We start from the raw sequence: 25,496 nt of genomic DNA, 5'->3' as shown, positions 1-25,496 counted from the left end.
TAAGCAGAAACCTCATGGATCCCCACAAATGGAAACTGGATCCATAAGTCTTCAGCATGATAATAAGGAAATGGGGATGCCCAGATATAGATCTATTTGCCTCCCCTCACAGCTGCCAGTTGCAGAGATTTTGCACAAGTATTTATCACAAGCAAGCATGGAAAGTAGACGCCCTATCCTTCAGCTGGAAAAATCTAACGGTATATGCTTTTCCTCCACTGCCTCTCCTTCCCAGCATACTCCTAAAGGTCATACAAGAGAAGCCAAAAATGGTACTGATTGCACCAGACTGGCCACGCCAGCACTGGTACCCAATCCTAAAGAGCTTGTCTCAAGGTCCAGCATGGACATTGCCTCAAACTTCTCACTTGTTGACCCAACAAAACAATCAGATCCTGCACAGCCAACTCAGGACCTTAAATCTGGCAGCATGGCGGATAATGTAGCCATTCAGAACACTCCTCTTTCAAAAGCTGTTATGGATGTTATCTTGGAGGCCAAGAGGCCCAGCACCAGAAAATCTTATGCAGAAAAATGGAAGAGATTCTGTGCTTGGAACCAGGAACAAGGCATTGACATGTGTGTACCAAATATCCCTCAGATTTTACAATACCTAACTGAGATGCTGAACAAAGGCCTTTCCTTCTCATCAATTAAGATTCATGCCTCTGCCATTTCAGCCCATTACAATACGGAACCACCTATTTTTTCTCATCCTTTAATAAGGCAGTACCTCAGAGGGGCCAAAAACATTAGGCCTCCAAGGAGAGCACCAATTCCAGCTTGGGACCTCAATTATGTTTTGGAAATACTCACACTGCCTCCTTTCGAGCCAGCATCAACAGCAGATATAAAATTTATATCCTGGAAAACAGCTCTGCTCCTAGCAATAACCTCTGCAAGGCGAGTCTCGGAATTAAAAGCACTCATGGCTGTGGAACCTTTCATCATTTTTCATCCAGACAGGGTTTCTCTGAGGACAAACCCTACATTTATGCCTAAGGTGGTGTCCAGTGCGGCCCTTAACCAAACCATTCACTTGCCAACCTTTTTTCCTAATCCACAGAACAAGGGTGAGAAAATTTTGCATTCTTTGGACATACACAGGCAGTTATGCTTCTACTTGGACAGAACTAAAGCTTTCAGAAAGACTGAGCAACTTTTAGTGTCATATGCTGCAGGATCACAAGGAAAGGCTATCTCAAAACAGACTATTTCTAAATGGATTGGCCATTGCATCCGTTTCTGCTATTTTCAACATGGCAAATCAGTGCCTAAGGGCATTAGACCTCATTCCACCAGAGCAGCAGCCATTTCAGCAGCCTTCCTCAGAGAAGTACCAACCAAAGATATCTTAGAGGCTGCAACTTGGAGTTCAGTGCACGCCTTCACAAAGCACTACCACTTACCTCTTTACTCTAAGTCCAGAGCAGGCTTTGCCACTGCAGATCTGCAAGGCCTCATAGCCTCTCCTAATCATATTTAGCCCAGCCACCCTGCCTCAGCTTTGGGATTCAGCCCAAGAGTAATGACTGCAACAGTAAAACACGATGAACATAGTACAGTTGTGTACCTACCATAAATGTAGATGTTCGAGTGTATTCACTGTTGCAGTCCAGGTTACCCACCCACCATCCCCCTTTTCTTTGCTGGGACTTATCTGCTCTTCTCTATCCTATACAACCTATTTGGTGTATTTGCTTGTAGATGAAGGAAATGTTATTTTTGTGCATGCATTTTTATTGGCATATTTTTCAGCCTACCATTTGGGGGCAGCTGACATCTGGGGCAAGAAAAACTGAAGAAAATGGAGTCGGCTGCATCTTTTATACCTCTGGCACACTGACGTCAGGGAAGAGGCGACAGCAACCGATGCCGGACCTAGACTTTGGAATCCTGGCCGACTGAGGGTAGCCTGCCAGCAGGATAACCCAAGAGTAATGACTGCAACAGTGAATACACTCAAACATCTACATTTATGGTAGGTACACAACTGTACTTTTCTATTTTAGCATACAGACTTCCTGCTTCAAGAGCAATATGGGCTTGTGACGTTCTCTTTTCTTAACTAATAAAAACTTTGTTTACATGGTAGAAGAAACATATGACCTGAAGTAGGATGTTCATTTGTCAGCAACCTGTGGGTTACGGATCCGATATCGGATCCGAGCCGGCAACTTGTTTCAAGCTAATGGATCCGAGCTCCTAGCTCCTCCCTTCACCCATAATCCCCTGCTAACCCTCCATGACCCCAGATCTAGTTTGCCGCGCTTGTGGATGTCTGGATCCTTCTTGAGCTCGTCAGATAAGTGAAGAAAAAGTTACCTTTTTCTAAGTACTTTTTGTCAGGAATTTCTTTTTTAGTTTAAATTAATACTTTTAAAGTGTGTCTGAGTTAGGTTCCTTATTTTTTAATTAGTACCCTCCCTTTGCTGGTCGCTAGTGTGTGAGTGTGTGTTGCATGTCTTTTGGGGCCTGTGTGTGTGTGTAGTTGCTTTTCTTTTTAGTTTAAAAAAAAAAAAAAAAAAAAAAAAGGAATGGCTGAGGCCCCAAAAGCCATATTTTCTAAATGTACCGAGTGTTGCCATAAGCTCTCCCCGGCTGATGGCTACACTCGGTGCATTCGGTGCCTTGGGGTTGAACACCTCACCTCGGGCTGTACCATCTGTGCAGCGTTCAACCCCAGGGCACTGAAAGAGCGGAGGTCGAAGCTGGTCCTGGCGGGACTTTTACCCCCGGATTCGGCTTCGGCCTCCGCTACCTCTGCTGCTCCCGTGGCTCCACCACAGCCTGTGGTAGCTGCCACTCCTGCCCCCCTGCCTCCGTCCGGGACTCAAACTCCCGCTAAAGTGTCGGAGGACAGGGAGGCTAGGAGGGAGAAACAGAGGGAGAAGCACCACAAGCGGCGGGCCGAGACCTCCGTTTCAGCCCCACTGGCTAAGCGAGCTTCTCCCTCCACTGCTTCTAGGTCTCCTCCTCCTCGGCTCCGATCCCCTTGTTTCTCCCTGGGGCCCGAGGAGGAGGAGACCCGATCTCCGTCGAGGTCATCGAGGCGGCATTCCAGGCCTGCCTCGGTGGCCTCCTCGAGATCTACCTTCAGTTTATCAGATGCAGACTTTGACCGGATGATGCGAAGATTCATCCAGGCCCAGCTGCAGATGAGAGTGCTCTGCCTCCCTCCTCAGGGGAGCTCGACAACTTTTTCCACCCAATTGCTCCTTCTCCGACCCGTTACCGGGTTGGGCCTTCGAGCCGAGCAGCCTTGGAGCCTGGGGTGGGTCGGCGCCGACAGTACTTGGTACCCCGGATCCGACCCTGCCCTCGAGCCTGTCGGATCAGACCTCGAGCCGTGGTCCGAGCCGGATCCGGGGATTCAGTGTGCCTTCGGCTCCGTCCAGGTCGGAGCACACTGGTCCCTCGGATCCGGGTCTCGCGCCGGCTCCGATCCTTCATCGGATCCAGTGGGAGCCGACTTTCGAATCCATTGGAGAGTGGCTCTCCCTCGGCCTTCGATGTTGTGGAGAGGGCTCTGTTGAGAGCATCCGGACCCCCGGTCTTTGCATCGACTCCTCCCTGCACTCCCTCTCTGCTGGGCCAGGCTTCCATCACCCGGCCAAAGGGACAGCCTGCTTCGATGTCACAGATAGTTCCATTGGAACAAGATGTTGCTGACGAGGCCTCCTCGGACAGTCCCCCCGAGGAAGCTCCCCGCAAGCATAAGTGCAAAAGGAGGCACGTGGACTCCCCTGAGTCCTTAACCGAGGACACGGACTTGGAGGAAGGGAAAGGCTCCCCAGGATCGCCCCCTGAGGATGTCTCCTTTGGAGACATCATGGAGATGCTGAGAATCAGAGGTGGGTGGTCTGCCCCTAAGTCTTCCTCTGACGAGTCCGTGTTTCTGGAGGCATTCGAGGCAGGCCTGTCTACCTCTTGGGTGTCCCCTCCAGCCGACCCCCCTGGTGGACCTCATTACTACCAGGGCGTGGAAGGATCCGGACACCGTGGAGCCAATACCGAAGTGACTGGATAGGATTCTTAGCCCCCTCCTCAGACCGATCACATTGGAGGAAGGGTCCCCCTGTAGATGCCATGTTGACGGCGGCAGCCACAAAGAGGGAATTGGCTCAGGGGAGTCCCTCAGTCCATCCACCGAGCAAAGAGTCCCGTTTGATGGATCGCTTAGGGAAGCGAGTCTTTAGTTCAGCGACCTTCTCAGTAAGGTCTCTGAACCATATGGCACATGTCATCAGGATGCAGCGGGATCTTATCAAAGAATACGCTGCATCCCCCCTGAGTCCATGTCGGAGGAGGATAAACAATTGTACTCCACCCGAATGGCCACTGTGAGATCTATTTCAAACACCTCTATGCGGCTGTTGTCCCATGCCACAGAGGGAGCTGCTAGGGCTAGCGGAGCAGGCCTAGTCATGAGACGTCAGGCCTGGCTCCATCATTGCGAATTTACGGAGCCCTTTAAAGCGTTCTTCGACGCCACTTTTGATGGTTCTGCCCTATTTGGCAAAACAGTTCGCGAGACACTTGTCCAGAGCGAGAAGGACGGGAAGACGTTGTCTGCCATCGGAGTCCGCTTCTTTTCAAGGAACCAAGGGGCAGAAGAAGATGTGGTTCCGGAAATCACAACATTCCCAACCAGCTCCGGACAACCAGTCCTACCGTGGCAGAGGTGGACAGGGAGGACGTCGCCCCAGGGGCAGAGGGGCTCCGAGAAACTTTGGGTCCAGAGAACCTTTCTCTGAGCGGCCCGCATAGCAGCCCTGAGGGGTTGCCCGGCTGCTACACTCTGGAGGCAGTCGGGGGGCGTTTTTTGAAACACCTAGCGGCATGGGAGTCCATCACAACAGACCGCTGGGTGCTTCGCATCATATCCAGAGGGTACAAAATACCAATACTTCATGTCCCCCAATCCAAGAACCTCCCCGATGTACCACCCGATCAGAGGGAGGCCGCAGCCGCAGAAATACAGCAGCTGCTAAGAAAAAGAGCCATCCAGCCTGTCCCCAAGACCAGCTCAGATTAGGGTTCTACTCCAGGTTCTTTTGGTGCCAAAAGGCGGGGACCTGAGACCCATCCTAGACCTTTCCCGCTTGAACCTGTCAGTAACCAAAGAAAAATTCCGAATGGTCACTCTTCAATCTATTCTCCCCCTTTTGAGGGAAAACGATTGGATGTGCTCTATAGACCTCAAGGATGCGTATTACCACATCTTAATGGACAAACGATCCAGGAGGTTCCTTCGCTTCCGGCTGGGGGCCAGTCACTACCAGTTCAGGGTCCTTCCCTTTGGCCTCACCACAGCCCCCAGGGTGTTCACCAAAGTGTTAGCAGTGATTGCGGCCCACCTGAGACTCCAGGGAATTCAGGTCTTTCCGTACCTGGACGACTGGCTCCTGACCGCACCAACAAGGCATCTACTTTGCTCGGCCAGAGACTTCTTTCTCCATCTAGCCCCACAACTAGGCATTACTATCAATGTCGGCAAATCTCTACTGGCTCAGACGCAGATCATAGAATTCATAGGTGCCAGAATAGACACCAGAGATTTGCGAGCCTTCCTAACTTCCGAGAGAATCAGGAACCTACAACTTCATGTATGGGCTATCCTTCATTCAGAGGCTTCACCAGCGGAATTAGTCCTGAGGGCACTAGGCTCCATGGTGGAAGCGATTACACTCTTTCCATGCGCCCGTCTGAACATGCGAGTACTGCAATGGACTCTGTTAGTGCAATGGTCCTTCCTATCCCTTCCTCTCCACCATCCCATTGCTATCAGCAAGGCTTGCAGGAGAGCGCTACTATGATGGCTCCAAGCATTGAACTTCCATACGGGCCGTCCCTTCTGCACCTCTCCCCCTATCGCCACGGTGACCATGGACGCTTCCCGCCTCGGGTGGGGGGGGGGCATTATTCAGGCAGGACAGTCCAAGGCACGTGGAACGATACAGAGACCTCCCTGCATATCAACGTTCTGGAGATGAGAGCGGTGCTGTTGGCGTTGCAAGCAATTCAGAGCTTCCTCTCCGCAGGAATGATTGCAATTTAGTCGGACAACATGTCAGTGGTCTGGTATATCAACAAACAGGGGGGAACCAGATCTTATCCTCTTTGCTGCAAAGCCATGAGAGTGTGGGAATGGGCGATCTCCACCAACCGCTTTCTGATTGCAACGCACATTCCGGGGAGGACCAACATCCTAGCGGATAAGCTCAGCCGCACCCTTCTTACCCTGTACGAGTGGTCTCTCAATCCTCTAGTAGCAAAGCAGATATTCGCAACATGGGGGCAACCCTGCTGCGATCTTTTTGCATCTCCATCAAACACCAAATGCGACAATTTCTTCGCTCTAATCCCCCCTACAGGGGAAACTCCAAGAGACGCTCTGGTGCATGTTTGGCCACCCTGTCTACTCTATGCCTATCCTCCTCTGCCAATGATGATACAACTCTTACAGAAAGCCTCGCGTTTGGGGAGCAAGATGATTCTCATTGCCCCATTATGGCCTCGACAAATTTGGTTCCCTTACCTGTGGTCTCACCTTGTGAATCACCCTTGGATTCTAGATCCCATTCCGGATCTCATCTCCCATCCGTTGGACTTGCCAACTCCAAACCTGGACAATCTGAAACTGACAGCTTGGTTGCTCCAGTTCCACTCCTAGTTAGGACTCCCGGTATCTCTTCACCAGTCAAAGCCATCCTAAGCCCTCCACCAGGAAAGTGCATCACAGTAAATGGAAACGTTTTTCCATCTGGGTGGAGCACTGCGATCTAGATCCCTTTACGGCTCCTCTTCTATCCATTTTAGACTTTCTAACTGAACTCTTTCAGGAAGGCGCTAGTTGTTCAACTGTCAAAGTGCAATTGGCAGCCATATCTCATTATCATGTGGGACATGATACAGGGCTCTTGATGTCAGCCAAATTGTGTAAAACCTTCCTCAAGGGTACCTTTTTACTTAGACCCCCTGTAAAAGAAGCCGTACCCCCCTGGGATCTTACTTTAGTTCTTCAAGCCTTGACTGCTCCACCCTTTGAACCCACTGCTTCAGTGGATCTCAAATTCTTGTCATGGAAAACAGCCTTCCTTGTAGCCATTACTTCAGCGAAAAGAGTGTCGGAACTTCAGGCTCTTTCTGTGAAGCCTCCATACCTGATTATTCACCCAGATAGAGTGTACCTCAGGATCAATCCCTCCTTTCTTCCCAAGATAGCATCAGAAACCAACATAAATCAATCCATAAATTTACCGGTTTTCTTCCCTAAATATCAAAATAAAGGAGAGTACAAGCTGCACTCATTGGATGTTCATAGGCAGCTTCGTTTTTATACTCATAGGGCAGCTAGCCATAGACAATCTGACCAGCTGTTCGTTTCCTTTGCCAAATTTAACTTGGGGAAAGCTATCTCTAAAGTATCTTTATCTCGCTGGATTTCCCAATGTATCCTACTGGCTTATCAAGCCTCGGGTAGACCCACACCAGAAGGAGTTCGTGCTCATTCCACGCGCTCCATTTCTACTTCTGCGGCTTTCAAGTCTAGAGTTCCTTTGGATGATATTTGTTCTGCAGCCACTTGGGCTTCATCTCATACCTTCTCCATTTCTGACCACCAGCTGACAAACAGTGCCTATTCCTCTCATGTAGAGTTCATGTAGAGTTCTTATAAGATGGTAATTTGTACTGTGCAGATATAAGCCAGAAACAGATAGATCTTCTTTGTGTTTCACTGTTGCAGTCATTACATTTGGGTTATCTGCCTGCAGGTAGCCCTCAGCCGGCCTGAGTATCAAAGTCTTGGATCCCTGCGTCGGATGCTGTCTCTTCTTCCATGACGTCAGGTCGTCAGGGGTATAAAGCATGCAGCCAACGCCATTACATCAGTCTTTCTTCCCACGCTGTGCCCGAAGCAGAAGCAGTTCGCAAGTGCCAGTTGGCCGACTCCTGAAATTTTCGTTTTTGAGTTTCAGAACTGAAGTCTTCAAAAAAGCTAAGTACCCCGTTGGGGATCCTTTTTCTTGCTCTAAACCGATGTCAGTAAAAATGAACAATTGTATTACCTGTGGAAAGCAAATACCTCATAAAGATTTTAATTCGTACTGCATTCCTTGCTTAGGCCCAGACCGCGGCATCCCTCGCTGTCGGTTTTGTGCCTTATTCAATCCTCGCACTATTCATCATCGGTTCATTTTTGCATCAAACTATTTCTGTACTCTGTTTAATTATCCAGAAATGGCTTTGGTAAGCCATCCGACTACCGACATTCCGAAAAAACGTAAAGATAAAGACAGAGACAGACCGCATAGGTCCAAAGCTACCGATGATGCTTCCGTTAAGCTAGTAGCCAGCTCGCCGGTATTCAGTGAGGCACTTGATGCTCGCTACTTCAGATTCGCAGACCTCTACTGAGACCCATTCAGAACCCAGAATGCCACGAGATGCTTCTTCGAACATGGAACCTGCGGATGTCTCTACCTTGGATGGGTCCAGAGCCGCTGTGCAGGCACCGGCTTCTGAGTGTGTATTCAGGCCTACTGACTTGCATTTCAAACCGATGCTGTCTTCTTCTTCAAGGCCTAAAACTTGACCCACGCCTAGAAAACCAACGTCCAAACCGCATGGTCAGGCCGATATGCCTAAAAAACAAATAATAAGAATGGCTGAAGACCTTATTACTTTAATTAGGGGAAGCTAGCCTTCTCCCTATAAAAGACGTAGAACTGATTTTCCTTCTGATTCTTCTGATCAGGATTCTAAAATTTCTGTTTCTTCTGATTACCAGGATTTGCCCTTATCTACCTATGAGGATTCTGATGCAGAGGACTCCATTCCCTCTGCTTCCCCTCCAGAAGATTTTTCTTTTGGTGAAAACTTGCACACTCTTAGGGAGCTTTCCTACTGGGAAAGCCAGGATTACTCTGACTCCAAAAATAGGTTTAGAGAATTCTTACTACTCCCTCAACACAGGCCTTTAGCTATCCCTCCTGTCCTGGACATTGTAGATGATGCCTTTTTGGAATCTAGCATGGCTCCAGACACTTTACCTCCAGCTCCCTGGAAACCTGACAGGTATTACAGAGTACCTGACTCTCACAAGTTCCTCTTCAAGAATCCTACTGCAGACCCAGAGACCATTTCCCAGGGACTTAAAGGCATTAAGGCTACTATTGCCAAAAACCCTACCCCCTCTGATAGAGATTCCAGGGCCTTGGACAGATGGGGTAAGAAGGTATACACTTCTGCTATGTTGGCCATTAAACTGCCATTTCATATGTTAAAGTATCAGCAGCATATTATGGGACTACTTAAACAGAAAATTATGTTGATTCCTGACTGTACTGAAAATAAAGAATTACAGGATTTAATGCATTCTGCTGAACAAGTTGGTAAACATACTTTGCAATGTGGTTTTGACTCTTTAGAAGCATCTTGCAGGGCTGCTGTCACTGGGTCTGTTCTTAGAAGGCATGATTGGCTTAAGGGGCAAAATTTGCCAGATCATGTTAAAGCTAAATTACTGGATGCTCCCTTAAACCAAGACCGCCTGTTTGGCAATAAAGCAGAAGTCGTCCTCAAAAAGATGTAGGAAAAAGCTAACTCTATGCAAATGTGTAAAGATTTTCTGTAAGTACAGCCTCCCAGATTTAGTAGACATTGGCCTTCTAAGAATTGGTCCTTTCCTGTCTCTTCCACGCCTTCTCAGTCCAAACCCAGGAACAGCAGACCACCTAGGCTACAGTCTCAAGGTACTCACAGGCCTAAACAGTGGGAGGCTCCCACTTCCAAAGCTGGAAGTAGTAAGACACCCCCCTATGGAAAACTGTCACAATGACTTAACCCTAAACCTTCCAAGCCCTGCTCAACTGCCTGCTCCCTTAGGGGGAAAGATCGCCTTGCATGCAGAAAACTGGGAACTCATTACGCAGGAAAAATGGGTTTTAAATATAGTTTCCCAAGGATACAAATTCCACTTCCACACCTTACCAACCTTTAACGGTTGGCCAGATCTACGCTCAAATCAGTGGGCAGAGGCTCAAAAGCAGGTTCTCTCTCTTCTAAGTATCAGGGCTATTCAACCTGTCCCAGCAGAAGAAAGGGGACAAGATTTTTACTCAAGACTTTTCCTGGAACCCAGAAAAGACAGCTCCTGGCGTTCTATCCTGGACCTCGCTGTGCTAAACACCTTTTTGGTAATTCCAAAATTCAAAATGGTAACACTTCATCAGCTGCTTCCTATGCTATGCAAAGATGCCTGGTTGGCAACCTTAGACTTAAAGGAAGCTTACCTGCACATTCCAATAAGGGAATCTTGCAGGAAATATCTATGTTTCAGAGCAGGCTCCATGCACTATCAGTTCTCTGCACTTCCCTTTGGCTTATCTACTGCTCCCAGGGTATTCACAAAGTGCCTAGCTCCAGTCATTGCATTTTGCAGGCAAAGAAATATTCAAATATACCCATACCTGGACGATTGTCTAGTTCAGGCAGAAAGCCGGGACATGCTTCTAACTCATCTGGCATTTGTAAAGAAACTTCTAACCTCACTGGGGTACACCATAAACAAAAAGAAATCTCATCTAGTACCCTGCCAACAAATTGTATTCCTGGGAGCAAGCTTGAACACAACTTCCCAGATGGCTTACCTCACGCCAGAGAAACAAGTTTATTTGACAGATTACTTCAAACTACTGGCCGCAAAGACCCAGCTATCTGCAAGGAAAATCCTGCAAGCCCTGGGGTTCATGGCCTCTTGCATTCTGCTAATTCCATATGCAAGACTGCATATGAGGAAACTGCAGTGGTATCTAAAAAGCCTATGGTGTCAACATTCTCAGGACCTGGAATCAATGATTCCTATCATTCCTTGTATAAGGACAGAGTTCCTTTGGTGGGCAGAGGCCTGCCACCACAAGGGACTGCCATTCACTCTACCCCCTGCCGCCCAAACCCTAACAACAGACGCATTAGACTATGCATAGGGGGCTCATTTGGCAGGGCAATGCATTCAGGGCAAATGGAACCCGAGTCAGATGCACCTGCATATCAATCAAAAAGAAATGTTAGCTGTACAGAATTCCCTGACAGCCTTCAAGGACCACATTCTTCCAGGACAATTATTGGTAAAGACGGACAACACCAGTGTTATGTGGTACATAAACAAGCAGGGGGGAACCCACTTGTACCCCGTCTGCAGACGAGCAATGGTTCTGTGGAACACAGCCTTGAGCTACCAAGTGCACCTACAAGCTCAATTCCTGCCAGACAAGGTAAATTCACTGGCAGGCGACCTAAGTAGAAATCCCTTGGACCCACACGAGTGGAAACTGGAACCAAAGATATTCAACCTTTTGAGAAACAAGTGGGGGAACCCGGAGATAGACTTGTTTGCCTCCCCTCAGAACTACCAATTGGACAAATTCTGCACAAGGACTTCCCACAGTCAAGCTTGGAAAGTGGATGCCCTGTCCTTCACCTGGGAAAGCCTCTCAGTTTACGCCTTTCCCCCTCCACCACTTCTCTCGAAAGTTCTGCTAAAGATCAAACAGGACAAGCCAAGCACAATACTGATTGCACCAGACTGACCACAAGAGTACTGGTACCCCCTCTTGCGCAGTATGTCACTGCTGGAACCGTGGCACCTGCCTCAGACCCCTTCCCTGCTGTCCCAGCAGGAGGGCCAGATTCTGCACCCCCAGCTTCAAACCCTGAACCTTGCAGCCTGGCTAATTCCCTGAGCTCTCTAATAGCATCCCTCAGCAGGCAGGTGTTAGATGCCATTCTGGAGACAAGGAGGCCTAGTACCAGAAAATCCTATGCTGAAAAGTGGAAAAGATACTGTTCCTGGAGCCAGACTCAGGGATTGGGCACAACAGTGCTCAGCTTAGCGCATATCCTTCAATACTTAACAGAGATGCTACGCAAGGGCCTTTCCTTCTCATCAATTAAAATTCATGACTCAGCCATTTCAGCACATTATAATACTGAGCCACCCCTCTTCTCTCACCCCCTGCTGAAACAATTCCTCAGAGGGGCCAAAAATTTAAGACCACCCAGGAGAGCCCCTACCCCAGCCTGGGACCTTAACTTTGTATTGGAAAAGCTCACTCTACCTCCTTTTGAGCCAGCTGCAACTGCAGAGTTAAAAGTCCTTTCTTGGAAAACAGCCTTCCTTTTAGCCATCACTTCAGCAAGAAGAGTGTCTGAATTACAGGTCCTTATGGCAGTGGAGCCCTTCATCATCTTTCATGCAGACAGGGTGTCCCTCAGGACCAATCCTTCCTTTATGTCCAAAGTGACATACAGTGTGGCCCTTAATCAGTCCATTCATTTGCCAACCTTTTTTCCTAATCCACAAAACAAAGGAGAACGAATACTGCATTCTTTGGACGTGCACAGACAACTTAGATTTTATTTGGGCAGGACTAAGCCTCTCAGAAAAATTGAACAACTGCTAGTTGCCTTTGCTGCAGGGACAGAGGGGAAGGCCATTTCAAAGCAAACAATTTCTAAGTGGATAGTCTATTGCATTAATTTCTGCTACAAGCACCATGGAAATCCTCCCTCACAGGGGATAAGATTACATTCCACCAGGGCTGCATCTACCTCTACAGCCTTTCTTAGAGGTGTCCCTACCAGGGACATCCTAGAAGCTGCTACTTGGAGCTCTGTACGTACCTTCACCAAGCATTACCACTTGCCTATTTTCTCTAAATCCAGAGCTGGTTTTGCCACTGCAGTCTTGCAGGGCTTAATAGCTGGTCCTAATGCTCTCTAACTTCCTCCTCCCTTCCTTAGCTTTGGGAATCTACCCAAATGTAATGACTGCAACAGTGAAACACGACGAACATAGTACAGTTGTGTACACTTACCATAAATGTAGATGTTCGAGTGTATTCACTGTTGCAGTCCTTGTTACCCTCCCTCTAGCCCCCTGACTTCTCTTGGCTATACCTTTCTTCTTGTTTAGTGTATTTCACCTTTCTGGTGTATTTGCTTTTTATTGGAGGTGTAACCTTATGAATAATTGCTTCCCATTATGGGGGCACCTGACATCTGGGGCAAGAAAAACTGATGTAATAGCGTCGGCTGCATGCTTTATACCCCTGTCGACCTGACGTCATGGAAGAAGAGACAGCATCCGATGCAGGGATCCAAGACTTTGATACTCAGGCGGCTGAGGGCTACCTGCAGGCAGATAACCCAAATGTAATGACTGCAACAGTGAATACACTCGAACATCTACATTTATGGTAAGTGTACACAACTGTACTGTCTTGAGTACCAGACACATTGGTACTGGGAAGAGGACCACAGAGGTAAACAAGAAACTGTTTTGTCATTGTGAGCCGCAGCCGTACTCTTGAATGCATATGATTGCAACCAGCCATAAAAGTGGGATAGTCATTTCCATGAGATTACCATTTTACTGAATCTTAACCCAGGCAAAAAGAGCAGTCATGTATCACTACACAGTCAACTCCCACTCTGGATCATATTTACTATGTAGTACCAAACCCAAGTTATTATTCCCATAGGTACAATACTATGCCAGCTTCCAGTGACCTATCTTTTGTTTGTTTGTTTTGTTTTTACAGCACAGGTGTATTGAGTGCTAATGCATTACTCCTCCACCCCACCCCGAGAAACTGACATAGTGCAGTTTTTAATGCATCTTTGTAGAGTCCAAATAAACTATTTTAAGATGACAGGATTACTGATGTGTAGGTAAGTATAATGGATTGTGGTCAGTTCTGAAAGATATAATGTAGGCCTGGTATATGGGGGTAGGCCCGTGTCTTTTCATGGCCTAGTTTTTACTATTGCAGTTGTTCTCTGCAAATTTTACATATTAATTATGTTAGGAGGTATTTACTGTCTGGGTTTGTTAATCATGTACTCATATTATTATGTGACTGCTTTTTTATAAGTTTCATAATTTACTTTATCTGAGTTTTGTTTCTACATGCATTGTGTAACTATGGAGCTTTTCTCCCCGGGCCTCCTCTGAAAAACGGCTTCGGCTCAGATGGACTAACTCGATCAGCAAATGTCAAATAAATAAATAATAAATACATTTGAGCTTGAAGCCATTAATAGAACTCTGTGCATATTTTAGATGCAGTTTGATTAAGATTGCTATATTATAGTGCATCATTAAAGGAGTTTTTCAATCAAGGGATATTTAATAGATGTTCACTAGGTAAAAGTTTCACAAACTTGTATATTATAACTGTTTTCTTACAGTAACATATATAAAAATGTTTTTTCCCCTTCGTAACTGCAGGTCTTAAGTCATCCAGGAGACCCTTCATTTTGTCCAAGAGGGATGAAGGATCCCAGCAGTCTGATTTTAAGAAAGATAAATTACCTTGGCCAGATGGTTATGGCAGCAAGCCCAGCAGTAAGTAAATGAACAAGCTAAGTACTTTGTACTGTTCTGATGGTAGCAGTTTTAAATTTAAAAACAGTACCTGAGGTTATGCTTTGTGGTGTCAAGCATTCTGCTGGTTGCTTTAAGATGGTGAGATGTGGTACCTCTTCTGTGGTAATACATCTTGTTGTGAGAATAGTAGAAGGAGTAGTAGCTAGGATGTGGGAGAGTGCAGCTGAAGTACCGTGTGTACCTACTGTGAAACCTTTTTTCTCATTCTTTTACTATCCGTGGTAGAGCTGTAACCCCCAAGTGTTAGACAAGTGGTCCTCCTCAAGGTGTTGAGCTGTTAATTACATCTTTCTTATGCTGCTCTCAACAGCTCAGCTCTTTAAGTTTCAAGCTGTTGCATTTGTGGAGGGGGGGGCAAAAATATTCCATGGATGCAGTGTTGTTAAAGAGCAGCCACTCTCCAAATCACTTTCTATACACTCCGACAATCTGAATCTTCTCCTGGTTTTCATGTTTGATACAGAAGAAATTGTAGACTGCTTAAGTGTATGTGGGGTCAGAAGACACAGGTTCATGCCACCAGTGGAGTGGTCTTTATTTGCCTTGAACCAGGACATTAACAGTGTTTCAATACTATGACATGTTGGTATCAGAGTGAGAGAGAGACTCTAAAGGTCTTTCAGTGCTAGCTACTTGTAGAGGTACTGTGAGGTTACCAGCTGGATGGTTTCTAATGATTAAACGCAGATGGTAACAAATCCAGAACTGAGGTCTAAGTCTGGGCCTGGATCTGAATCAAACTCTGTCATACCCAAGATTGCTTCTTATTCCTTTCCTTGCCTTACTTGGTCACCGTCAGTGTAGAGATCACTGCGACTTACCTTGTCTGTGGATAGTTACAGAACTGATTACAGGGATGCCTTCCAACACTCACTCTTGTGAGTGTCACTCTGCTTTTGACCACTACCTCCTCATTCATTGTGGCACAGTAACACCTTACATGTATACAGGGAATAGGTCTTGAAGGTTACAGGGCATTTTTTGGGGTTTGAACTTTAGGCCTGGGAAAATAACTTTTTTTTCCTTACCCCCAGTTAGTTGGAAGCAACCCGTTAAGAGTTTTGCCTTTTCCATAGTCTGTGTTGCACTGTGTAACAGGACTGTTATTCTTCCCTTTTCCCACACACTGGTTATCGATAACCTGCTTGTGGTAGAAAATAGCTTGGTAGGTGTAATAGCATGCTGCAGCAGTTAGGTTTGATGCTAAATCTAGGGTGTATGCTGCCCTCTGTTACACTACCACTGCACCTGAGTGTACACCTCCCCCTCACTAGTTCAGCTAACCTCGAGCTCAGTGGTGGCAGTTTGTCTTGGCTGTGCCCTCTGTATCTGAGAGGTGCAGGCAGTACTCTTCAGCTATTAGTATGAGCAAGTCTTCTCCTTCTAAATCCAAACTGCTGTAAATCTGAGAGGAAGGAGGTCTTTGTGCTGGAAACTGACACCGTCAGTGAGCCTTGACTTTAGTAGTATCCCAGTTCTCCTGCTCCTTTATTTGACGAAACTCGTGGTGGCTTCTTTGTTCCTCCAAGAAACATTTAATAAGAGATTCTGTCAGTATGTCACATAAGCACCTATCAATGGAACTTGTAAATATGCATAATAATTAAGTTAAGAATTTGGATCTGTGTGAAACCCTGTGATAGTTTGTTGTAAATATGCATAATAATTAAGTTAAGAATTTGGATCTGTGTGAAACCCTGTGATAGTTTGTTGTTATCTTTGAAGCACATTGTCCTATGTACTGATTTGTAGAAAACTATTGAGAACATATGCGTCTTAACAAGTACTTTTTGCTTATTGTTTCACTCCTGCGCTGTGGCTAAAATAGGTCCACTAGGATCAGTCCATTATGCTGCCCGACAGGCAGCAGTTAATAAATAACCTAGCGAGCCCTGTGTTTTTTCAGATCCCCTACACTACACTGACACACCACAAACCCGACAGCCAAAACGCTGACATCAAAACACCGAAACCACACAAAACCAACAGTCCACATTACCGAACACCATAACACAGTCTCACAACACACACACACCAAAAACCTTACAAACCTACACTAAACCTTGCATACACAACTATCTGTGCACTAACCTTAACCCAAACCCTAACGCTAAGGTCTGTCACTATCGCACACTTACCTTACCCGCACCCTAACCCTAAAGTCTGTCACTGTTGCACACTTACCTTACCCGCACCCTAACCGTAAAGTCCGTCACTAACGCACACTTACCTTACCTGCACCCTAACGTCCATCACTATCGCATACTTACACAGTCACGCTCGTTTTGCATGACGGTGTTTTCAGCGTCGGGATTTTGAACTCTCGGTTATTTCCATTGTCGGTGTTCTCGTCAGCGTTTAGTACTGTCGGTGTGCTCAGGTAGACCCGTTTTTTCACATCTAGAACTTGCTATAAGGCCACTCTGCTGATTGTGCAGCTGTTTAACAGGCATTACATGAACATTTTTTTTTTTACATTAGTGCTGTTTTCTCAGAAACCCCAATTTTGCTCCATTTTTCAGCTTGACAAAAGGATTTATTCTTCTGTGGCATAGGGCCCAGATGATCTTAAATTACATATCCCATACTTCTCATTTCCCAGACTTCTTTTATCCAGCAGGGCACATGAAAAGTTGTCCACTCTTCCAAACTCCAGGGAAAAGGAATACTATTTTCAATAACTGCAAATGCACCCCCCCCCCAACATTTCCGTTTTTCAGTGCAGCACAGCTTTGGTTTCCTCCTTTGTTGAAGGGTTGTGCCAGACCATCCTAGATGGTGCAGTATTCTTTGCTGAACCATCTCAGGAGATCTTTGAAAAAGCAATATTTTCATGCCCATTTATTTTCCGTATTAAAAAATAGGGGCATGTTATATTTAATAATTATTTTGAAGTTGCACACTTTTTTGTTTACATGGAAAACAAGGAACACATTTTGCATTGCTGTAGGTTGTGATTATGGCACATGCATCTTGTAACTTCCCTGTTCATGCATGTAGTCTTGTCCTGCAGAGTTTCTGATGGGAGCAGGGCAGGTTGCTTGAGAGTTCACTCCTAGAAAATGAGATCAAGATTTGCAAGCATTGGAATTCACCACAGTGTACAAAAACAGTCACCATTCAGAAATGGCATCAGTTGTGTAAGCACAACAATTTTTTTTTCTTCTTTACTGGATCTGCCTGCAGTGGCTCCACTGCCTTTAGTCCACAGGCCCATTCATTCACAGCTGGTAACAATGGACAGGTATCCCTGGGATAGATGAGAGTCTTAAGACTTATTCTTTCCTGTGTAGGGTGCCCGACCAGCCCTATTCTTTTTCGCTATTACAAGAATTAGGTTGTAGGGAAGAGGTCACCTTTCAGGTGTGATGGAGCAGCCTACCTTACAGTTTGGAGCTATCCTCCTGGAATCAACCCTGTTGAGCTCTAGTTATACTGCCTACTGCAGAAAGTGTGTCTCCACATGCTAACTTTACTTAGCCAGTACACTCGCACGGGAACAGCATGTGCTTGGCAGATCAGTGTTGTGTGATTCTAACACCAGGTGATCCTGTTAGATGTCACCAGGTGGCAAACCAGACCCACTCCACCCCCACCTCTGGCTAGACAACCAAGTATTTTCCTGCTGCAAACAATCTTATTTCATCACAAATTTGATTTAAGTAATAAGAAGAATTTGTGGGATGTATAGGGAGAGGCACGATTCCCTGTTAAGGCAGGTTTGTGTCTTCAGAGTCCTGCTGTTGTGTGCGACTAAAATAAAAAATATAGGTGTTTGATTGTGTATGCCTGGTGTATTACAGAGGTTGCTTAACATGATACACCGGATGATTGTTACATCCTTAGAAGTATCAGAAATGTTTGCTTCTGCTGTTTCTTAAACAGTGAAAAAAACATAATTGTTGGTGAGTTTGTGAATCCCCTCAATAATTATACAAATAGGAGGTCATACGAGATTTGTGGGTCTATATCACGTTGTCGAACTTTTAAAAGTTCGAACACCATATGGTCGACACCATGTGTTCGAAGTTTAAAAGTTCAACAACGTAATTAAAAAAAAAAAAAAAACTTAGCTGAAGGTTGTAAGCACCCCCACACCCCCCACTACTTAAGTATACCAACTCCGAGATCGCACTACATTGCAGGAAAGGGAAAGCTTCCCTTACAGCGGTCTCTTGAAATGTTCAAAGTTTTACAAGTTCGAACATATGGTTTCGACCATATGACGTTCGAACTTGTAAAAGCTCAACAACGTGAATGAGACCCGAGATTTGTAAGTTATTAGATAGGCTGATAGAATGTGTAGTCATAATGGTAAATAACTGATGAAGGCTACAGGACTTCCATTAACCTCTGAACAGTTCCTGGTCAGAGGATAGTTATATGACTGTAGAAGGTAACGGATGTGTAGTTGGTTTATGTAAGTGTAGTGAAACAGATTAAGATACCTTAAGAAATGAAGGTCCTAAACTTGTACAGGTTTTGCCATTTCAGAATTGTCCGTTGAGATGGAAAACTCTGCCTTTACAAAGGAAGGATCAGCATGATTGCTTGCATGGTGGTCAGTTGATTAAGAAATGGCTGCCTGTTAAAGATCATCAAGTTTGTGGAAAGCACCACAAGGAACATAAGGATCCTGTTATTTAACTGTTGCTAGGGGCAGAGCCTGTCTGATTTTCAAAAGTTGAGATTCCATTGACTGAAGGCACGTTCCTTACAAAGATGTCTGTGTGGTGTTCGCAGGCAAAACTGCAACACTGACAGCAGTGAGTTCAACAATGGGTAAATCTGAACCTTTTCAAGGGTGCAAGGATGTGCATTTAATTATATGTCATAAAGGGGTGGGGGCAAAGCCCCCACACACACACACACAAAATATCCTTTTACTGCATATTACTTAGTTTTAACATATCCAGTGTTCTACCTCTGAAGTGTTAATACTCATATTGTTAACTGATTGACGTATCCGTGACAGAAATCTTTTCCAAACTGGTTATCAGGTTAATTCAACTTGAAATGGTGAGCCTTTTCACTCATCAGCATTGTACACACTGCAAGGACCCGCCACAATACAATTGAGCTGCCAAAATAACTATGTACAGAGTGGTGGTGCTGCGGTAGCGTTGTCGCCTCATAAGATGTTGTCCCGTTCGATTCTCTGCTAGAGCGTCTTCTGTGTGGAGGCATACATGAATGGGGCGTGCCTTCGTTGAATGTTGTGCGTCAGGGCTGGTAACCCGGTACGTAAAAATCCAGTACCAATCATTAGCGGACCAGAGTTCCACTGTGGCGACCCCTAACCGGGAAAAGCCGAAAGACACAAACAAACAGAATATTTCTGTTTGCACAAGTAGGTTAAAACAATACATTTACTGATAAGTTGGAAACAGATTTGAAGCTGGAGTATAATTTATCAAATTTTGCAAATGATCTGTTTAATTCTGTTTGCACTAGCATTCTTGCATCCATAACTAAAGGCTGTCTTTTCTACCTTAGATAGATAAGCTGGGCATTGCGAGCAGGTGTAGTCCTGCCAGTTTGTGCGGATCATCTCTGTCATTAATGACTGAATAACTTCTGATTCTTGCATTTCTGGATTTCAACTGTCAGTTCTGCTTGTGGCATTTAACTGCAATTACTTGTAAATTTCTGACCTTTTTTTGAACATAATTACTTGCTTGGAAGACCTTGCAAATATAGACCAAGATGCTTATCATAACAATCATTGCTGTGGTATCATTTCTTGTTCATGGGAATTAGCCAGAGGCATATGCCCTGGCTTCTAAAGTTACTGGACATCTCCACAGCAAAGCTGAATTTTTCCCCTCTTGTTGCTGTTAGTATTTTGCTAAAATGGAGAGCAGTCCATGTATCTTAAGATGTTTTTTTGGGGCAAGAAGTGATAATATCATTTAGTTCATTTGTTCCTTTCAAAGAACAATTAGTATACAGGTTGGGAATCTATCCTAAAATGCTGTTCTGTACTTTGTACTTACTGCATTCCAAATGTTGAGTTTTATTTTCTGGCCGCAGAAGCCAAACTCAGCCTAAGGGCTGACATTTGCAGTGCCTGTTTTGTCTTGAAGAAAATCAGCATGCTTCTTCCCGGAGCACTGTACTTTTTATTTAGAAGATTTTACACCTTCAAGGCTGCAGTCTTTGGGCCTCTTTAGACCACATAAAGCGCTTGGTGCTCTGCCCTCCCCCTATCTGGCGAGATGGCCAGTAGTTTTTAAAAAACAAAGGATATACCACAAAAGAATGCAGACATATGAAAATGGAGACAAGGGAAAATTTGTTATTGATGAATCAAGGCAGAGTGAGGCCACAGTGATTGTGTAACACCTCAGAGGTCTGAAGGCCCTGGTGAAGCAGTGTATCTGGACATAGGTGCACCATGTGCTATTGTGGTTTCCCCATCTTCCTTGCCCCCCCCCCCCCCCATGGAGGCAGTCTGTGGACTCATATATTTTACAGTTAGCCGGACTTAAGTACATATTGCGTCAGTCTTGGCTGGACTGTGGTACACAGGGACCTGCAGCACATGTCAACAGTTTCAGTCTGTATCACAGGAGCAATTTCCTTTGCAGGCTGTCCCAACTGTATTGATCCACAAGATCCCAGATCAGGCCTTACTTTGTTACTTAGCAAACAAATGTAGGAACAGTAAAAAGGTCCATGTTTACTATAAACACAGGTGTGAAAGGCTTGGCCACCTTCTTTGTAGGCACCTGCCCTGGCTTGCACTTTTCTTTGTACAAGAGGTGTGCAAAGAAGATGTGATAACATATTATAGAGTCTACCTTATTCAATACTTCAGTTACAGTTGGTTTAGATTTTGATTTCTCCTTTCTAGCAATTGCTTTTTTGCATCCAGTTGCATTAAACTTAGTAAGGCCTTACTCAGTTATTGGTCTAATTAGGCCTGAGTACAGTGGGATAAAGACATCTTTGGAACTGGAGACCTGGATGCCACAACCTTGCTAATGAGTTGTGCAATGTAGAATGATTTCCTTACAACAGTGGATACATACATGAAACGCCAAGTCAGTGATTGTATATGTTCACAAGTTCCTATCTATTGGGTCTACTCTTAAGGTTGTATTGTCTATGTGGCAATTCCCTGGGGTTGCTGACTTTCCAGCAGATACTGTTGTACATTTTTTGGCATTCAGTTTTGTATAGCGGATGTTCTTCGTGTTTCACTGTTGTAGTCATCACATTTGGGTTATCCTGCCAGGGGTAGCCCTCAGTCGGCCCGAATACCAGAGACTTAGTGTTTCTGCGTCATTTGCTGTCGCTTAATTCCTCCTAAAACTGGTGACTTTTTGAGGTGGTAAATTACTTAGCAAATAATGGCAATAATTAGAGTTATTTTTTCTTTGGTAAATGTATATTAATTCACATTTTTTTTATTTTGTCAATGTCTGAAGTTAATAGCACTAATATTTTAAAAGTGTCACTGATTATTTTTCTGGATTCATCCGTGATTCATTGAGAGCTATGACAGAACTGCACAACAAATTTGGTGCTCAAGTGGCTTCTCCCTACCACAGCGGGAGAAGGTCCCCCTTCGCAGTCTTCATCATCGTCTCCCCCAACAGCCAAAAGAGTCTTAGATCAGGGCAAAGGGGATAAAGGTGTAGAAAAAGGTAAAGGGAAGAGCAGCTGAAAGAAAAACATAAGGATTCCTCCCATAAAAAGTCTCTAGAACTTTTAGGTCCCTCCAGCCTGGTGCCTAAGACCCATAAATCTGTGGATCTGTCTTTGGCATCAGAACCGAGCATGTTCAGATCCTCCATTCATTGAATCCCATTTCTCTCAGGTCACCCTTTCTGCAGGAAAGATCTCTTCATAGGATTTATTGACTCTCATCCATGACGTTATCCTTAAACTCACTGTGAACCTCCAGCAATGTCTTGGAATAGGACATAGAATGATGAGGAAGCTCCTGAGGAACCAGAGCCAGTTGAGAGTTATCCCAGCTATGACCTCTGTTGGAGGCCTACGGGTTGTCCCTTCTTCCCCTGTGATTATGGCTTCTTCCCATATCTGACCTTTGGACTCTAGGCATTTGCATCCGAACAAGACCTGGGGTTTGTTTGTCTCAGTTCTATAGACTTGGACCTCGTCAACACCAACAGTTTCTCTGACGCAGTTGACTCCAAGTGCCTTGGACTAGGATGGGTCTCATAGATGAGGGAGCAGCACCACGGGGTCAGAGTAGACTCCAGATTTCTCTGCGCTATTCCTTCTCCTCAGCACTTAGACCCTGGATAGCTCAGCACAAGATTTGGAGCAGAGTTGGCTAAGTTCTTGTAGTCATCTCCTTTCGGGACCCACAGGTGTTACATGGGTAGCCTTGAGGCCTGTTTCTGTTTCAATTTCTAAGGCCATTGAGAGAGTGATTTCTCAGTTTAGAGAGCAGGCATCCCTTCCCTACTTGGAAACATCCTTGCCCCTATGGTGCTCTTTGGTCCTTGTCTCTCACAATCCTTTACATCAGTATAGTCAGCCCCTGAAAGTCTCTAGGCAGTTCACTTTGTGGACCTACCATCTGCTTTAGAGTCTTCTCCAGAGCATCCTACCAGATAGGGTTATCAGAAGCCTTCATGCAAAAGGAGGCATGTGGAGTCCTTACAGAAGATACTGATTTTGATGAAGGGGACAGGTCCTCCAGCCCCCTCCTCCCTTGAGGATATCTCCTTTGCCAAGATTTTTGAACTTCTCAGGCAAAAAGGGGGTGGTCCATCGATGTCCCTTCAAGGAGAAATACGTATTCCTCAAGGCTTTTGGAGCATGCCTATGGAGCTGGCCTATCTACGTATTGGAGCTATCCAAATCCCTTTCTGGGTTCTTTTTTGCTGAGTAGAAGAAAGCTGTTGACACACGGTTGGCCACCCTACAATCCCTGTCAAATGTGTCTATGCACCATCTCAGATATGGCCAGTGGCATGTCGAGAGCTGCAAGCACTGGGATAGCTGTTCAATGGCATACTTGGCTGCATCTATGTGACATCATGGAACACTTCAAGATGTCCTTTATTAATACTCCCTATGATGAATCCATCTTGGTTGGAAGTTAGAGATGCTGTCCAAAAGCGAACAATAATGCATTATTTGCCTGCCATTGGAATACAGTCCTCTCTTCCATACACATGGACCTTTTCTAAAAAACCAGAAGGATGAGAAGAAACTGTGGTTTTGAAAGTCCCAAGGTTTTGCCTGTACACTACTGGCAATGGACCTTCCAGAGGAAGAGGGGAGAACAATTATAGTGAACATCACCCCATGGTAGAGATGGACCACAGAATCATGGCTTTTGTGGTACTTTCTCCAACAGGCCTTTTCAGCACTCCTGAATGATTGCCAGACTCCCACACTCTGGTAACAGTTGAGATGCACTTGTCTCTGCACCCCATGGCCTGGACATCCATCAACCATAATGTTTGGGTGTAGAGGTTCATAACCAGAGGCTATATGATTCCCTTTCTTTCTCAACCCCCATTATTTAAGAAAACTTCCTAATGTGTTACCCACTCAATAGAAGACAGAAGCACAGGAAGTGATAAAGCTGCTAGACTAGCACGTTATCCAGGTGGTTCCACAAGACCAGCACAGATCCAGAGTCTAGTCAGATTTATTTTTGGTGCCAAAGAAAAGCTGGGACTACAGGCCAATTTTGGACCTCAGCCACTTGAACCAGTATGTAAAGCAGATGAAAGTCTGGATTGCTGTTGTTGATGAAGGATGATTGAATGTGCTCTATATACTTCCAGAATGCAAACTATTAAACTATCATATAAAGATGTACAGATGCTCAAAAGGTTTCTCCGCTTTCAGCTGAGAGTCTGTCACTTTCAGTTCAGAGCCTTGCCCTTTGGTCTCACGACAGCCCCACCAATGTTCATCAGGTGCATAGAGTGGTTGTAGCTCATCTAAGGCTTCAGGGGTTTAGAGTATTCCCATATCTGGGTGACTGGCTCATAACCACCCCATCCAGGAATCTTTTATTCAAGCTAGGGATTTCTTGCTCCACCTTTGCTTACAGTTAGGGATAACAGTCAACAGAGTCAGGTTGAAACTTCAGCCATTTCAAACTATTGAGTTCACTGGAACCCACCTGGACACCAAGTTACAGAAATCCAGACTACTGGAATCTAGAATTTCTACTCTAAAACAACAGGCAGTAGCTGTACTGTCCCATCAGAAACCACCAGCAAGGGCTGTTCCGAGTCTTCTTGGCTAATTGACAGCCACCATTACTTTAGTTCATTTGGCCACATGAAGGTGTTACAATGGACCCCCTCATTTCAATGGCCACTGAGATGTTAATCCATTAATGTTTCAGTGTCTCTCATGCAGACTGCAAAACCCATGTCTAATAGTGTCTCAGGACTGAACCTTGACCCCCCCCCCAAGCCACAGTGACTATGGCTGCCTCCCAATTGGGGTGGGGGAGGTAATTTATAGGGAAAGATGGTCCAGGGCATATGGTCTCCCACAGATGCCAGTGTACACACCAGTGTCCTGGAGATGATGGCAGTCCTCCTAGCATTACAGGCCTTTCAAGATTCCCTCCCTAGGGGAGTGATCACAATTCAAACTGACAGCATGTAGGTGGCTTGGTATATCAACAATTAAGGGAGGAACACATTCTTACTTGTTGTGTTGGGAGGCCATGAGGGTTTGACAGTGGGTGAAATCTCCCCACCACTTTCTGGTAGCACGCATATACCAGGAAACTCCAGTATTCTAGAGGACAAGTTGAGCAGATTTATACTTCTACCTCATGAGTGGTTTCTCAAACTGGTAGAGGGGGAACAGATATTCAGCTGTTGGGGCTAACCTTGCTGCAATTTATTTGCCTTCCCTGCCAACACCAAATACAGCAGATGCTTTGCTATGATCCTCTAAGAGAGGGAGTTTCGGAGGGATGCTGTAGCTCACACTTGACCCCTGGCCTCCTTTATGCATATCGTCCCACTCCTCTCATTCAAATGTTTCTGCAGAAAGCAGTGTATAGCAAAGCAACAGTGAT

At 45.5% G+C, this 25,496-nt stretch overlaps 1 protein-coding gene across 3 annotated transcripts in view; it reads left to right on the top strand.

The window, feature by feature from the left end:
- LOC122809683 (zinc finger protein 2 homolog) overlaps window positions 1-25,496 on the top strand; it is a 350,734-nt gene that overhangs the window by 204,946 nt on the left and 120,292 nt on the right. For all 3 annotated transcript variants that reach the window (XM_044081358.1, XM_044081359.1, XM_044081360.1), the window contains one exon: window positions 14,297-14,413. In XM_044081358.1, coding sequence (XP_043937293.1) covers window positions 14,297-14,413 — 117 coding nt within the window. The remainder of the gene's footprint in view (window positions 1-14,296; window positions 14,414-25,496) is intronic.

This window comes from Protopterus annectens, chromosome 8.part0 (assembly GCF_019279795.1).
Source record: "Protopterus annectens isolate FY-2018-M chromosome 8.part0, PAN1.0, whole genome shotgun sequence".
Taxonomy (NCBI): Eukaryota; Metazoa; Chordata; order Ceratodontiformes; family Protopteridae; genus Protopterus; species Protopterus annectens.
Note: the sequence above shows the minus strand (reverse complement) of the source record. Positions and strands in the feature narration are given on the sequence as shown.